The sequence below is a fragment of the Camelina sativa genome, chromosome 20, assembly GCF_000633955.1.
Source record: "Camelina sativa cultivar DH55 chromosome 20, Cs, whole genome shotgun sequence".
Classification (NCBI taxonomy): Eukaryota; Viridiplantae; Streptophyta; class Magnoliopsida; order Brassicales; family Brassicaceae; genus Camelina; species Camelina sativa.
In genome coordinates, this window is record NC_025704.1 from 4,948,296 (window position 1) to 4,964,313 (window position 16,018).

General features: G+C 33.1%; 4 protein-coding genes and 1 pseudogene across 7 annotated transcripts; all 5 read right to left on the minus strand.

The window, feature by feature from the left end:
• On the minus strand, nt 2-1,472 carry LOC104769365 (putative inactive serine/threonine-protein kinase At5g11400). Its single transcript, XM_019242255.1, has 5 exons — nt 1,364-1,472; nt 1,034-1,263; nt 587-946; nt 385-493; nt 2-301 (listed from the first exon to the last, which is right to left on the minus strand). Exons 1-3 carry the CDS (start codon nt 1,443-1,445, stop codon nt 803-805), a joined length of 456 nt encoding a protein of 151 aa, XP_019097800.1. The 5' UTR covers nt 1,446-1,472; the 3' UTR covers nt 2-301; nt 385-493; nt 587-802.
• On the minus strand, nt 1,437-10,377 carry LOC104769364 (putative inactive serine/threonine-protein kinase At5g11400). 2 transcript variants are annotated; one of them, XM_010493561.2, is made up of 8 exons: nt 10,312-10,377; nt 3,336-3,462; nt 3,026-3,255; nt 2,792-2,927; nt 2,561-2,700; nt 2,372-2,480; nt 1,961-2,289; nt 1,437-1,516 (listed from the first exon to the last, which is right to left on the minus strand). In XM_010493561.2, the coding sequence occupies exons 2-7, from the start codon at nt 3,418-3,420 to the stop codon at nt 1,976-1,978; spliced, it is 1,014 nt and encodes a 337-aa protein (XP_010491863.1). In that variant the 5' UTR covers nt 3,421-3,462; nt 10,312-10,377; the 3' UTR covers nt 1,437-1,516; nt 1,961-1,975. The 2 variants fall into 2 exon arrangements, with proteins under 2 accessions (XP_010491863.1, XP_019097798.1); XM_019242253.1 differs by lacking the exon at nt 1,437-1,516 and having other exon boundaries at nt 1,894-2,289.
• LOC104769363 lies at nt 3,575-6,724 on the minus strand (annotated as a pseudogene).
• Nucleotides 8,235-10,312, minus strand: LOC104769362 (putative inactive serine/threonine-protein kinase At5g11400). 3 transcript variants are annotated; one of them, XM_019242254.1, is made up of 7 exons: nt 10,188-10,312; nt 10,003-10,107; nt 9,468-9,607; nt 9,235-9,370; nt 9,001-9,137; nt 8,791-8,908; nt 8,235-8,696 (listed from the first exon to the last, which is right to left on the minus strand). In XM_019242254.1, exons 1-7 carry the CDS (start codon nt 10,267-10,269, stop codon nt 8,383-8,385), a joined length of 1,032 nt encoding a protein of 343 aa, XP_019097799.1. In that variant the 5' UTR covers nt 10,270-10,312; the 3' UTR covers nt 8,235-8,382. The 3 variants fall into 3 exon arrangements, with proteins under 3 accessions (XP_019097799.1, XP_010491861.1, XP_010491862.1); XM_010493559.2 differs by lacking the exon at nt 10,003-10,107; XM_010493560.1 differs by lacking the exon at nt 10,003-10,107 and having other exon boundaries at nt 9,468-9,534; nt 10,188-10,267.
• LOC104772211 (UBP1-associated protein 2B) lies at nt 10,708-15,430 on the minus strand. Its single transcript, XM_019241769.1, is given in 4 exon segments — nt 10,708-10,824; nt 10,826-11,159; nt 15,172-15,238; nt 15,361-15,430. Coding segments are annotated over 4 exon segments (588 nt in total).

The following is a 16,018-nucleotide window of genomic DNA, read 5'->3' on the forward strand; positions in this document are numbered from 1 at the left end:
ATATCATTCAAACTATCCAAAACTTGTTGCATCAATGGTCGTTTCTTGGTATCCTGCTCGGTGCATCTGTTGATGAGTGTACCCATCTGTGTCGCCGCATCCACTGGATAATTGTTCCCAAGCCGGGGATCAATTATTTCCGCAACCTTATAATTATGGGGCAAGAGAGACGTAGTGCAGACACCTAAGCGTTTCTTGTACTGGAATATCTTTTTGTATGTCGAACCAGTTTAAAGCTCAAGCAATATCATACCAAAGACGTAAACATCGGACTCCTTTCCCAAACGACCTGCATGCGTTACTACACAGTACACACTTGTCTTAACAACATTGAACAATGAAGGATTAATATCAGAAGTTTGTAAAACAGATATTGGTGCACACCTGACGAATATTCAGGAGGTGGACATTTAAATCTTCCCGCAGTGTGACCTTCGTCTACCAAACGATGTTGTTTGTTTGAATCAACATAAAACAATTTAACATTGTATTGCTGATGACATCCAAACTCATATATTAATTTTCTAAGATCATTAAACATAAAGAAAGAAGAATTAATGAAAATAAAACCATATATATATACAACCTCGTCAAGCATAATGTTATGCATTCTAAGTTCTCGATTTAGCGGGTTGTTGTTGATCGAGTGGAGAAAGACAAGAGCTTTAGCTGTTCCAATGGCTATCTTAACCCGTATTTCCCATGTCAATGCTTCTTCTTCTTCTGTTGAGGGAAACATGAAACTCTATATGTAATGCAGATATTATCTATATATACAGATTGTTATAATTGGGAAGAGATCTTAACTTCCGAAAATGTAACGGTCCAAGCTTACTCTGTGCGAGTATTCGAAAACCAAGAAGAGTGATTTGTTATCTTCACAACAGTAACCCAAAAGCTTGACCAAACTAGGATGAGAAATGTGTTCTAGAGACCTCACTATTTCCTGCAAGTACTCATAGGTTTTTTGTCCCCCATCAGATAAGTAGACAAGACATAATACAATGAAAGAGAGACAGGCTTTTTTGCGTACCATCCATTCCTGTAGAGAGCATGACCTATCACATCCCAATTTCATGACAGAAACAGCGATTCCTGTTTCAGTTCTTGATGGAGCAAATGTGGTTTCATCGATGTATCCCTTGTAGAATTTTCGAACAGAGCCATTTTCACATTCTACTACCCTGTCTTGTCTGAAATTCTTGGTTAATTTCTTCAAATCCGTAAATCTGAAGACTCTCATATTCTCGTTTTGTGCCTCCACTTTTCCATATACATACATAAATTTGAGCCACGCATTTTTTTAAAAACATTACATGTAAACAATAGTAAACGTGCATTTAAAAAACAGAGTTGCATGTACCTGAAAGTAGAGGGTCGGTGAGAGGCTGGTAAGCAAATGAAGAAGGTTGTTGTTGTTTGAAAGGCGTTACAATGTTTCCCATTGTTGACGATCAAAGGCTTCAAATGCTTGTTGTTTCTCAATCTCTTATTCTCTTTGGCTCTCAAAATTGGACTGTAATTCACAAGTTCGGTCTCATAGGGTTTAATAAGAGTTTGAAATAAATGAAAGAAGCTATAAGAAAGAAAAAAAGGTTTAGACTGGCCTCAGAAATCAACCCTTTGAAAATTTCAATTACTCACTCAGGCCAAACAAAGAACGTGGCATACAAGGCAAGGTTGGGTATGCCTGTATCCATATAAGCCACGTTTGTGGCAAATTTTTTCTCAGACTCAAATATAGAAGAAGAGAGAGTCAAGTCCAGTTTGGTAAGTTTTGTTAAGTTGATGAGACATAGAGGGAGATTTTAGTTGTGATACACAATATAGTCAGATTTTAGTCCAGTTCAGTTTAGTTGTCTAAAATTTTCAAATTTGCTATAAAAATTCAGATACACAATCAGATTAATCCATAAATAAACCACTGAGGCCAAACTTGTCCAACTTCAAATCTCATTACCTCTACGCATTATTATTAATCTTTGATCTCTGCTATATCATTCAACCTATCCAAGACTTGTTGCATAGATGGTCGTTTGCTTGTGTCCAGCTTGATGCATCTTTTGATGAGTTTTCCCATCTGTGTTGCTGCATTCACAGGATAATCGTTCCCAAGTCGGGGATCGATTATTTCCCGCATTTTACTTTGATCGGACAAGAATGGTTTAGTCCAGACATGTAAGCTTTGCATGTTCTCATTATGTTTACAGTCTGAAGCTTTCAAACCAGTTAAAATCTCAAACAAGATCACACCAAATGTATACACATCACTCTTCGTTCCCAAATGACCTATGTATACATTAGACAATTGTCTTAAACATCAAACCGCGAAATATTAATCAGAGTTTTTTGTAATCCGATTTTGGTGTACCTGAGATTATATATTCAGGAGCTATATATACAGTTCTTCCTATGAATGCAGTTCCTTCTAACAAACCTACCCTCTTTGATCCAAGATGGAACAATTTTGTGTTGAAGTGCTGATCATGAAGTCCGAAAGTTATTATTGTAAGATTATAAACAATAAGAAGCAAGAAAAGAATGGTATAAAGTCATTTACCTCGTCAAGCAAAATGTTATACATTCTGAGTTCTCTATATAGTGAGCTGTTGTTGACCGAATGTAGAAATGCAATACTTTGAGCTGCTCCAATGGCTATCTTAACGCGTATTTCCCACGGCAATGCTTCTTGTTCTTCTTCTGTTCAGATAAAACATGAAACTGTATGTAAAGCAAAATTCGAGTATACTGATTGTTAGAAATGGACCCATTGATTAGAAGAGATCTTAACTTCCGAATATGTGACTGTCCAAACTTCCTTTATGCAAGTATTCGAAAACTAAGAATGATTTGTTATCTTGACAACAATAACCTAAAAGTTTGACTAAATTGGGATGAGAAAGACGTCCAAGATACTTCACTTCTTCCTGCATCTCAATTGTTTCTGTGCTCATCAGATGCATACAATACATAAATTAAGACCAAAAAGAAAAGATATACAGTAAAATGGACAGAGTTAAGTTACCTTCCAGTCTTGTAGAGTCTGCGAACTATCCTGATAACATTCCATGACAGAAACAGCGATTCCAGTTTTTGATGGAGCAAAGGTTGTCTCATTGATGTAGCCATGGTAGAATGTTCGAATACAGCAGCCATTATCATTACCTTTTATGATCTTGTATTGTCTGAATTTCTTAGTTGCATTGCTCAATTTCGCAAAGCTGAACTCTCTCAAATTCTCCTTTTCTGACTCCACTTTTTGTATATATAACGAACGTATTTAGATTTTGTGTGTAAACAAAAGTAAAAAAGTGCATTTGAAAACAGAGATGTACCAGGGCTAATGATGAGAGGCTTGGGAGATATTGAAGGAGGAGGAGGAGGAGGTTGTTCTTTGAGAGGCTTTAGACAGTTTCCCATTGAGGATGAAGATGATCAGTTCGTAGATTTTGATTTCAAGATGTTTACTGATTTTAAGTGTGAACGAATATCTTCAGAAAAGGTTGGACTCTCTCAGATTTCAACGTTTTGAAAAGTCAACTTCACATTAAAAGAAATAAAAGAAAGAGTTTGGAAAGATGGGGGAACCAAAAAGGTCTACCATCAGAAACATTTGATGCTAAGCGCCCACTGATCTTTCGCTTTTAGTGCTTGTAGCTTAGCCACAGCCGTTTCTATCTCCAATTTCTTTCTATCAGGAAACGACGTTGTCTTGATCATCATATTTTTTTTCACAGTCCTTTGCCTAATCAAACAAGACACGAAAGCGAACTCTTCCTCTGAACCGCTGAAGTTCTACATCCACAAAGAATCCACGCGAAATTTAGCATTTGGGAACGGCTCTTTGATATTCTCACTCCACAACTTGTCCTTACCGACTTCTTCCCTGGGAGCATTGTTATTCTCCATATACCAACTCAATTTATATTAATTATACTATATCTCTAATTTTTTTTAAAAAAAAAAGATTAATACTTGCTAGTCATGACTCAGAAGAATGAATGTAACATACCTTAAATATTAGCTCAAGCTCAATAATGGGAACAGTGCATACAAGTAAGACTTGTCTTAACCTCGCAACTTCTCTTGGATTCATTAAATCTACACTCACTGACATGAGTGCAAGCCATCCTCTCAAGAACGAACTACATGAGTTTACCACATATTCTTCATGCCCTTTGCAATTTTCCTCCTTAATCATGTACATCACACACCATTAGTTCCTTCTGTACGTATATTTTCTAAAATACATTATTGACTACACAGAGGGATGCATGTAACAATATATATATATATACCTGTGATATGTTGTAGCTGACGTGAGGCAAGCTTAGCCTTGCCAAGTTTCTATTAAACTGGAGTAGAGGAGACGTGAGGTCAGAGTTATATCTCCTACATGATGAGAGACTATCAACGATAACGAGGATATGCAAACAAGGTGAAGACACTTTAATGCCATCAATCCCAATGCAATGTGATGAAACTTTCAAGAACTTTAATTTTTTGTTGTCAATCTTCAAAGGACCACCCTTTTTGGTGCAACCGATGCCTAGTACAAGCACCTCCAGGGAAGGGCAAGATGCAAGAATTCTGTTATAGAGTCCAACATCAGGGGCGTACGTACATGAGAGTTTGAGGGTCATGAGATTTTGGCAGTTGTTGAAGGAATGCGAGGTTCTGAATATGTATGACGATAGCGAGAGTGATGTGAGGCTTGAAAATGAGAATGAGTCTTGTGGGAAGTCGGGACACATTGGCCACTTCTCTAGTCCAAAACAATGTCTAAGTGTGAGATGTTTGGTCTGCCTTATAAGAGGATATAAGAGGATATCTACAAGATATGTAAATATATCATAATCATATGAATGATTTGTAAATATTCTATAGGATCTCACTAGTTAGGAAAGTAGGTTAAATCACATTCCTATATATATGTTTGTATATTGTAACATTATTCTTAAGAGAGTCAATATACAATTCTTCCATTCCTAAACTCTCATCAACCTTCAACATGGTATCAGAGCAGGTTTGCTCCCTGAGTTTTGATCTAACAATCAAACTCGTTCTTTTTATTTTCTGTTAAGCTAAGTGCTTCCTCAATTCAAGTTCATCATGAATCTCTTGATCAAGCTATCAAGCTTCTTTTTATTCAAGTCTACCATCTTAGACCTCTGAATCTAAGCTATTATGCTTCTTCTTATTCCTCCTTTTATCTTTCAATTTTCTGTTTTATATTAAAAAAAAAAAATCGTTTTCGTCATTCAAAGTTTTTATGAGCCTCTGGATCAAGCCATAGTGCTTCTTTAAATTAACAAAAAAAAAAAAAACCCATCTTATTTTCCCGTTTCAATCCATGGATGCTTTTTTGAAATTTTATTTGTTTCAATTATTTTTTTTTATAAAAATACTGCTTTTCTCATTTAAAAAAAAAACCAAAAAAAAAAAAGAAAAAAAAGAAAAAAAAGTCAATCGGCAGATTCATCACCAATCATGACTTCCATCACACCTTCATCTGCACCGCATCAGATCTATGCCTATGCCTAATAATCCAAATCAATCTCAAGAAGCTAATTCCGTGATTTCTCATTAATCCCCTTGAGATTGAGGGGGCGTATAAGAGGATATCTACAAGATATGTAAATATATCATAATCATATGAATGATTTGTAAATATTCTATAGGATCTCACTAGTTAGGAAAGTAGGTTAAATCACATTTCTATATATATGTTTGTATATTGTAACATTATTCTTATGAGAGAATATATTATTTCCTATACACTGAGGTGTTCTTCTCTCATCAACCTTCAACATGCCTCACACCGGTGAGCGATTGAATCCAAGTATTCAGCATCCCGTTTGTGTAATCGTACTCGATTACGCAGCTCTCTAGATGTCCACGGTGATTGTTAATAATCTTGAGAAACAGAAAAAAAATGATTTAAAACACATGGACAAAAAGGAAGGAAGAAGAAGAAGAAGAGAATTTGAGAGAAGGGAACCTTGGTCATCAGTGTAGCAACACGATTCGAAACATCGAGGGTAATGTTAGAATCGGTAAACTTCTTTGGCATGTCCAAAACTAGATGAGACATGTGCTTCCACACATGTTCCCATCGTTTGGACACAACGCTCGTCCTTACCGCTTCTTCTGTGGACAGTCTTGATACGATCATGAGCAATAAATCATCGGGGAGTTTACTGATCCAATCAACATTTTCGACTGGAACAGATGATGATCTATCCATATTTTATGGGTATCCGTCTTAGTAAGTGGCCTGTAACACAGAGCTTTTACATCATACTCATATACAATTTAAAGAAGCAAGCAACACATGAGTGAGCTATCAAAATCCAAGTTCTAACTTATATCTACTGAAGAAATTTTTGGAATAGTTGATTAGGTTGTGCAGGATATGTTATAGAATGAGAGAGATTACCTGAAGAAAGCAGAGTTTTGGCGAAGAAACGAACAAAAGACTACAGAAATCAAGTTCGAAAATTTTATGCCGGAAACAAAGAATCGACGAAACCTTAGAACTTACGTGAGAGAATCGAGAGAGAGAGAGAGATGCTTCTTTTGAGTTTTAACGCTGACAAGGAGACAGAGAGGGGACTTGGCTTAAAAAATACAGAGTTTAGAAGGAGCAGAAATTAAACACTTGTCGTTAATTAAAATTTTATACACAACATTTAAGAGGGAGTATTGAACATAGATACGTTATTTAAAATTTTATTTTAGTAGCTATTATTATTATTTTATTTTCTAAAAGTTGAAAAAATGAATGTGTGTATATAGAATTATAGACACAAATCATCAATGATTCATGATTTGATATTTAAAGCATTTAAGGGGGAGTATTGAACTTAACTATCCTTGTAGGATTTTATTTGTTTTAATCCTAATTTAAGTTTATTTTTTTCAACCAAACAATAATCAATACAATAAGAGGGTATTGAACTTAACATTTTAAAGGATTTTAAAGTATTCTTAAAATTCATTGTTATTCAATTGAGAATTTTAAAAAATCTCACGAAATCCTATGTTATTCAATTAAGATTTATAGAAAGTCCTTTAAAATAATTTAGAATCTCTTGTTATTCAATTAATAGTTTATAAATCCAACTTTAAATCTCTTGTTATTCAAATTATCACAACTTTTTTTAAAATACTACTTTGAATGATTCTAAAAGTAGGATGTGTTTCTCTCCCGTGTTGACACTTCGGCATTTTAGAGAATTCTGGAACTGACACCTTAGTTAAAACAGGTAGCCAATCAAATTATAAAAATTAATACAGATCAACTTTGATATCCAATAATATTCATCTCTCCATGTCACTATTTTTAGTTAATTTGCTCTATTTTTGAATAATGGCTCAAGCCTAACAGGCTAATAGCAAAATACAATTACATAGGAATCTAATTATACTCATAATTAAAAGTTAAGTAAATAGCCCAAATCGTAGAAAGATAAAATAGGTGAAGAAATTGTTGTCCTTCAATTACTCAGCAAACCAAAAAATTGTGAGAACATCCAGTATTCGATCTTTGTTTGTGATTAATTACGAGAACTACGGTGAAGTTTGTTGTTCATTTCCCTCCACATCACTTTTCATTTTCTACTTTAAAATACGTTAGCTAACGGAGACAGTAGAAAATATTGGAATATTGGATGTTCAATGGAGATAACAAAGTAATCAGCCAAAATGACGATGTTGCTTTTTATTTTTTCGGAGACGCATTTTGAATCTGGAAAGAGATACGATAAACTACACGGCTTCACAGAATGATTATCTCTGGCAATAGAAAGATAATGAGAGGTAAGAATATGAACGCCGTGGGAAAGCTACAACGAGGAGATATAATTAAAGTATATAGTGAGAGTCAACACGATACAAAAATTATCCTCAAAATAATTAAAATAAAACTGTAGAAAAAATATTCCCGCGGCGTAGCGCGACACAGATCCTAGTTAGAATAAAATACTCGATTGATTTCAATCCTTTGAAAAGTCAACTTCACATTACAAGAAAAAGAAAAAACAGGAAAAACCACAGTACAATTGACTATTTGATCAGTGTGTGTAACACTGTAATACGTTTAGCTAGCATTGTTTTAAACTTTTATTTATGTTTGCATTGTTTTATTACCACATTTTAAATTTTCAGTTTGTATCTTCAGTTTATGTTTTTAAATTAGATATAAGAAGTGTTAAGATTAATAGATGTTGGAGTTCTTGGGTTCAAACACTTACTGTTTCAGAAATGTCATATATAGGCTCCAGTTTTGTTTTTTTTTGTCCTATGAATAAACCACTACGTTATTACAATTGGCGGTCCAAACTTGTTCAACTTCAAATCTCATTTTACCTCTACGGATTATTAATCTTTGATCTCTGCTATATCACTCAACCTATCCAAGACTTGTTGCATCGATGGTCGTTTGCTAGTGTCCAGCTTGATGCATCTTTTGATGAGTTTTCCCATCTGTGTCGCTGCATTCACAGGATAATCGTTCCCAAGTCGAAGATCGATTATTCCCCGCATTTTACTTTGATCGGACAAGAAAGGTTTAGTCCAGACATGTAAGCTTTGCAGGTTCTTATTCTTTTTACCATCTGAAGCTTTCAAACCAGTTAAAATCTCAAACAAGATAACACCAAATGTATACACATCACTCTTCATTCCCAAATGACCTACGTGTGTATTACACAAATTATCTTAAACATATCCAACAACGAAATATTAACTAGAGTTATTGTAAAACAAAACTTAAGATTTTGGGTGTACCTGAGATTACATATTCAGGAGCTACATATTCAGTTCTTCCTATGAATGCAGTCGTGATACTGTCTTCTAACAAACATAGTTTATTTGATACAAGATAGAACAACTTTGTGTTGTAGTGCTGATGAAGTCCAAAAGTTCAAGTTTCATTATTAATGTAAGATTATATAAAAACAATAAGAACAGGACGAGGAGTAGTCTAAAGTCATTTACCTCGTCAAGCAAAATGTTATACATTCTGAGTTCTCGATATAGCGCGGTGTTCTTGACCGAATGTAGAAACGCAATACTTTGAGCTGCTCCAATGGCTATCTTAACGCGTATTTCCCACAGCAATGCTTCTCCTTCTTCTGTTGAGAAAACATGAAACTGTATGTAAAACCAAAATCGATTATAACTGTTTTTTAGAACTATATATGGAGCCATTGATTTAGAAGAGATCTTAACTTCCGAAAATGTGACGGTCCAAACTTCCCTTGTGGAAGTATTCGAAAACTAAGAATGATCTGTTTTCTTCACAACAGTAACCTAAAAGTTTGGCTAAATTAGGATGAGAAATACTTCCAAGTGACTTCACTTCTTCCTACAACTCAAATGGGGTTTGTGCCCATACGTAAATATAGACAAGAAGATATAAATAGTAGTTAAGTGTAAAAATGGACAGAAAAATTTTGGTTTACCTTCCAGTCTTGTATATCCCGAGTATCATCTTGATAACATTCCATGACGGAAACAGCGATTCCAGTTCTTGATGGAGCAAAGGTTGTCTCATTAATGTAGCCTTGGTAGATTGTTCTAAAACCACCACCATCGTTACTCTCTACATACATGTATTCAAACCATGATTTTGGAGAATTTGATGGGATTTAGTAAATTTAGAATTTTGATAGATTTTAGGGAAGTTCATATGATTTTCTGTAAAATTCTTTCAAATCCCACCTAAAACCATGAGATTTGGATTTCTGTATTTTTAACTAAACAAATCCTCTAGAATCCTCCAGAATCCTAAAAATTATTAAATTCCTAATCCACAAAACTGTTTTGAATAACAGTGGATTTTAAAGTAGATTTTTAAATCATCAGTTCAATAACAAGAGATTTTAATAGATTTTAAAGTAGATTTTTAAATCATCAGTTCAATAACAGTGGATTTTAATAGACTTTTTAAAATCCATGATTGAATAACATGAAATTTGTAAATTTCACACAAATCACTTAAAATGTCAATTTGAATACACCCCCCGTATTCTTTGAATTTCTTTGTTGCCTTGCTCAATTTCGCAAAGCTGAACTCTCTCAAACTCTCCTTTTCTGACTCCACTTTTTGTATATATAACTAACGTATTTAGATTTTGTGTGTAAACAAAAGTAAAAAAGTGCATTTGAAAACAGAGATGTACCAGGATTAATGATGAGAGGCTTGGGAGAAATTGAAGGAGGAGGAGGAGGTTGTTCTTTGAGAGGCTTTAGACAGTTTCCCATTGAGGATGAAGATGATCAGTTCGTAGATTTTGATTTCAAGATGTTAACTGATCTTGTGGAGTTTTTTTTCTTTTTATGAGGTTGAGAATGATTTTAAGTGTGAACGAATATCTTCAGAAAAGGTTGGACTCTCTCAGATTTCAACATTTTGAAAAGTCAACTTCACATTAAAAGGAAGAAAAGAATATATCCACAGTATTTACAATTTGATCAGTGTGAGTAATATATATGTTTAGAAGGCAAATTTGGAGAAAAATTAAAATTCGATCAGACTCGGGTCAACAATTTTATAATATACAGAGGAGATGCAATGAAGAAAACAAAAAGGTTATAATTAAAATTAACTATACAGTCATGCAGGGGGGTTAAACAGGTTGAATTTTAGCAAATAGAACAAGTAGTGAATCAGACAACAACGAAAGAGATGGCTCACATAAGTCAAAACTCAAAAGCCCGGTTGGTACAAGTAGTAAGGTTCATGGTGTATCCAATAACCATAAGGATTGTAGGCATAATATTGCGGTGCAAACTGGTCCCAGTTAGGTACATAGGTAGCTAATTGTAGTTGTTGGTCATTTTTGTTATTGTTAACCCTAGCACCAATATAAGCAAAATTGCACTTGGCCTCTCGTCCATCTATAATAGGTTTTGGATTCTGGCAAGCCCTCGTTGCAGATTCAGCATCTCTAAACGTGACAAAACCATAGCCCTGTGATCGTCCTGTTTCTCTATCGCAAACCACATTAACATGGATAATTTCTCCAAACTGTTGGAAGTAGTCTCTCAAACCTTCGTTTCTTGTTTTCCAAGGCAAACCTCCCACGTATATCTTGGTGTATCTCGTGTCGACGTTTTGGTTCGCGTTATGTTGAGCCATGTCTCTGTTGTGACTTTGTCACAAAGTCAAGAAACAAAAGAAAGTTAAGAAAATCCAACAATTAGTAGAAAAGAAAAAAACAGATATGAATGAACGAATGAATGTGAATAATTGTATATATATCCAAAACAAAATATCATAGGTAGATAGATATGTGTCTATCTAAATAATTTCCTGGTTAGACAAATATGTGTCTATCTAAACAATTTCCTGGTTAGACATAAATATATATCTCTATTTGAATTTGTATACAAAATAAAGTAATTTATACACAATAAAGTAAAGGAAGATTCTCAAAAATAGCACAACATCTTTAAAATTCTAAAAATAGCATTAAATTCAATATACTAAATTATACCCCTCAAAACTATACTATAAATGTGAAATTGAGAACTCTAACCTAAATTAATTTTAAATACTGTAATGCATTAAATAGTGTTATTTTAGAAATTTATGAAGTGTTTTGAAAATTTATGAATGAATAAATGAATGTGTATAAATTGTATATATATATATATATCCAAAACAAAATATAATAGGGAGTTATAGAAAAAGGAATTCTTCATTCTGCTTTCATTGTCCAATAAGAAATAGGAACTAGCTATTAGAAAATAGGAAGTTACATAGCAAAATATTTACCTACCTAAATAATTTCCCATAATAATATAGGAAACGTAACATAACCAAGTCAAAATCAAATTCCCTGGTTAGACATAAATATATATCTCTATTTGAATTTTTTTTTTGTCAACTATTTGAATTTGTATACAAAATAAAGTAATTTATACACAATAAACTAAAGTAAGATTCTCAAAAATAGCACAACATCTCTAAAATTCCAAAAATAACACTATATTTCAAAAATTATTTTTCAAAATTAAATACTGAATTTAAAATACTAAATTCTACCTCCTCAAAACTATACCATAAATGTGAAATTAAGAACGCAAACCTAAAGAAAAAACTAAAACTTAATTTTAAATATGGTAATGCGTTAAATAGTGCTATTTTGGAAATTTATGAACTGTGTGCTATAACTATTCATAAAACTTGTTTTAATGAACAAGTTTGTACTCTGTTGTCAAAAAAGAAAAACTTGTTTTAATGCTATTTTAGGGTATTTCTCTAAAGTAAATGCAAATGTAACCGTTAGCTAACAATATATAAACAAATTTCTTTAAAAGTTATGTAAAATATGTTGTTATTCAATCAAGACTTTTTAAAACTCTCTTAAAATTTGGTGTTATTAGTTGTGGATTTGTAAAAAATTATCTACAATCTTGATAAATTTAGTGTTATTAGATTTAAAAAAAAAATCTATTTAACTCTCAAACCAATAATCCCCCTAAGTCTTGCCAGAAATCTGATATGAAGTTTTTGAAATCTGGCCAAATCAGATTTAAGCTCACATCTTACTCTATAAAATTACACTTGATTTCTATAAGACTTTCTTCCCATTTGTATCTCTCAATTTTTATTTCTCTGCATATATATGAGTTAGTAAGCAATTTAAATATTTCTCAAGCTTACATCATTTAAACACAAAAGATACCCACAACAAGAAGATTATATATATTATAATGGTTATTTACATTAATTTTGCAATTTATATATGAGATCAATGTGGAGAAGTGTTTCTAATAAAGGATAGGCATGAAGGAGTGATGGCATTTCCATGTGAGTCAGCTTCACACGAGGGTCCTAAAAATTGATGAGCTTATCCTCCTTGTCTTCTATAAATGCTTTTTAAGTTACCCAGCTAATATTGTTAATTAGTAGTTTGATAGTGTGATAACATAATTTTTTTTTAGAATATAGATATGAGGGTTTTAAAAGATATATGATTCTGATACTTCATGAGATGATGCAATGGATAATCAACATCCTAAAATTTGTGTAAGTAACATGCATGTAGTAAAATTCTTGAAAGTAATAGCTGACCATATATCACAGTTTCAACTTCAAGTGAAGTTCCAACCCTTTGACTCTTTGAGTAATTAATCTATCAACTCGTCTATGAGTAAATTCGTCTATATGAAAAAATTTTAGTCTATATAAATAAAGTGATCAGTAAAGTTGTCGATACGATATATTTAATTGATTTTTTTCTTGTTTCATTTGTCATATGATTAGTTTTCTGAATTTTCTATCTTATAATCTTGGATTTGTTAAGAGACTGTATGAGGCTCGTTGTGTGTTGTTTGTTGTCACGTGGTTCAAAAAATTGGGGCATGACGAGCGTGGTTTTGGATTTTCATGGGAAGGCCACCACATGACAATGAGAACCGTTTAAGCCACCGTTAAATATGGATGGAAGATACAGAGTTTCCACCGTCAGTGCCTGAGAAGTTTGACGTCAACTGACAGAGTCAAGTGGGACGTTAGCCGCAACCGGAAATAAGCAGAAGACTCTCGACCACAATCACATGCCACACACTCGTAACCTTCTTTATGGCTTAATGCACACCTGCATCTCCAAAACCATATAATATACGATACATGATGTTGTAAATTCGAAAGGGGTAATTTTAATGTAAGTCATAATAACTCAATACGTTTAGAAACAAAAACTTATGAAAGTAATTCTACTTAGATCTAATACTCTTACCCTGGACTTTATACATGTTGGTTGACTAAAAAATAAACTATATCCATATACTTATGTGTATAAAGATGATCCATAAATGGTGTCTGTTTGGTTATAAGTGAACATAGGTGGTGGGAGTCGGGTCATAGGGGCCGTAAGATAGTAAAAGTAGTGTTTGTGCTTATAAGAGAAGGGTGAGAGACAGTGGCACGAAGGTGGCTTTAGCGCTCTGTTTCTCTCATCTCTGCCGGCTCCTTTTCAAAATGGGCCCCCACCCACGTTCCTCTTCTTCTCTCATTTACCCTTTCTTGTCTCTATTCTCATTGCTCATCAGATTCATTTTTCATATATGCATTAACAAATCTTGGAGATATATCGTTTCCTTTTTTTTTTGTATTATTATGGTCACCTGTAAGTGGCGGAGGCACATAGAGTGTTATGGGTGCAATTGACACCAATCAAATTTTAAAATTGTTCTAATTTAGACCAAAATATTAAATATATATCAGTTTGAACCCAACCAATTGTGAGTTTGAATCCATTTTTAACCTATCAAACAATTTTCCTAGATAAAATTAAGGTTTTTCTCAAGTAAGAAAAATAAAATATGTATATTAGTTTCACGATCATAATAATAATAGAGAAATCTTGATCTTTAAAACTCGTAAAGCATTTGTATGCTTTGATTTTTTTAGTGTTCAAAAAAGCGGTCTAAGCAGCCGCCTAAGTGCCGTCTAGGCGCTCAGCAGACGTCTAGATGACCGTCTGAACCGCTTAAAATTATATTAATTTAATATTAATATTTATTTTTGATATTTAACTACGTATATTTAAATTATTAAGTTTTATATATGTATATGTAATTATAAATGTTTATATGTTGTTAATATAACTTAAATAAATGTATTTTTTTACTTTTATTTATAATTTAGATATTTTTTATTTTTTTAATATATATTTTTACATAATTTTATATATATAATGTTTCATGTTGTAAATGCCTAAACCGCCTAAAAATCGTCTAGGCCCTGATTAGACGTTCTAAGCGTTAGGCGTTGGGTCACCGCCCAGATACCGTTTAGCGCTTTCTTGAACACTGTTTTTCAAATGGTTATGTTCAATTCTGCTTCGTTTTGTGAATAAATGAAGCAAAAAAAAAACTTCTGAAAAATTTTAGCTACCATTATTAATCTAATAAAATACAGAGCCTGTACAAATATTGTATTGATTACAATTGAAATCGCCGTGATTTATGTTACATGATCTATCAAGCATAATGTCGAGAAAAAGAAAAATATACTGTATGTTAACATTATTTTAGGTAAATTTTTTTTAACTTAAATTCAAATCATAAAGAACGAAAGCGATTATTGGAAAGAAAAAAAAAACCTTGTACGAAAATATGAGAACAAGATGGAAAGGCCACATTCCGACCGACATTGAAGAGTTTTTTATCTTACGCCCATATTTTAGCCGAACAATGGCCTGACGACCAGTCGCCACAACTGAATTTAAATAAAAAACAATAGTAAAGTTGAAAGATAAAAGAAAACAAAAAGCAATAGTAACGACAATAAGTCTCAAATGTTGTCAATAAAATTAAATAAAATCGAGTATTAGTATTTACATGCAAATCTTAGAAAAGTGAGATATCCAACAGCTTTAGTCGTAGCAACTCCACCGCATAGCATATCCATTGTATCTCCACCAAATAAACTAAATGACCAAACAAGCCTATTCACTATAATTTACATTTCACTTGGAAATTTATCAAGGCTGGTTCGAAGCAGTTTTTTTTAATTAGCATATCAAATTGTATATTGCGTAGATGTGAAGACAGAAAATGGAATATGATATCAAATATCTCCATGAGTTGTTGGCATATATGTGCTGAAAGATTGACCATGTGGAAGGGATATGAATCAAAACATAATCTTTTGTTAATACTCTTTAAACTAACACAAATGACATGCGAAAGCTGTCTAATGATTTATTTTGTCTACGACCTTTGCCAACTCACTCGCAAATGATGGCATTATCGTGCCTGCGTTTCCATTATATTATAAACATATATAATTTGGTATGTACAAAAGTGTGAGAATATGTAAGTCGGCAGCGTGAGTACTAACTAGCTTATAATTTGTTGTTGTTTAAGGATTAATAATCTGACGGCAGACAAAAACATTGAAAAACTAAAAGGAGTTTCCGAAAATAACCCTCTTGACTCTTGAGTAACCTTCTGAGATAAATCTCAGTCTCAGCTAAACACCAAAAGAGTGAGTCAC

Coding starts and splice junctions, on each gene's coding strand:
- LOC104769362 (XM_019242254.1), bottom strand. CDS start 10,269: ATGGGAAACTGTCTAAAGCCTCTCAAAGAACAACCTCCTCCTCCTCCT. Junction 9,608..10,002: donor TATTCAAATTGACATTTTAA/GTGATTTGTGTG, acceptor ACATGTATGTAG/AGAGTAACGATGGTGGTGGT. Junction 9,138..9,234: donor GGACCGTCACATTTTCGGAA/GTTAAGATCTCT, acceptor TTTTCTCAACAG/AAGAAGGAGAAGCATTGCTG.
- LOC104769364 (XM_010493561.2), bottom strand. CDS start 3,420: ATGGGAAACTGTCTAAAGCCTCTCAAAGAACAACCTCCTCCTCCTCCT. Junction 2,701..2,791: donor GGACAGTCACATATTCGGAA/GTTAAGATCTCT, acceptor TTATCTGAACAG/AAGAAGAACAAGAAGCATTG. Junction 2,481..2,560: donor ATAACATTTTGCTTGACGAG/GTAAATGACTTT, acceptor CTTCATGATCAG/CACTTCAACACAAAATTGTT.
- LOC104769365 (XM_019242255.1), bottom strand. CDS start 1,445: ATGGGAAACATTGTAACGCCTTTCAAACAACAACAACCTTCTTCATTT. Junction 1,264..1,363: donor CACCGACCCTCTACTTTCAG/GTACATGCAACT, acceptor TATATGGAAAAG/TGGAGGCACAAAACGAGAAT. Junction 947..1,033: donor GCTCTCTACAGGAATGGATG/GTACGCAAAAAA, acceptor GAGTACTTGCAG/GAAATAGTGAGGTCTCTAGA.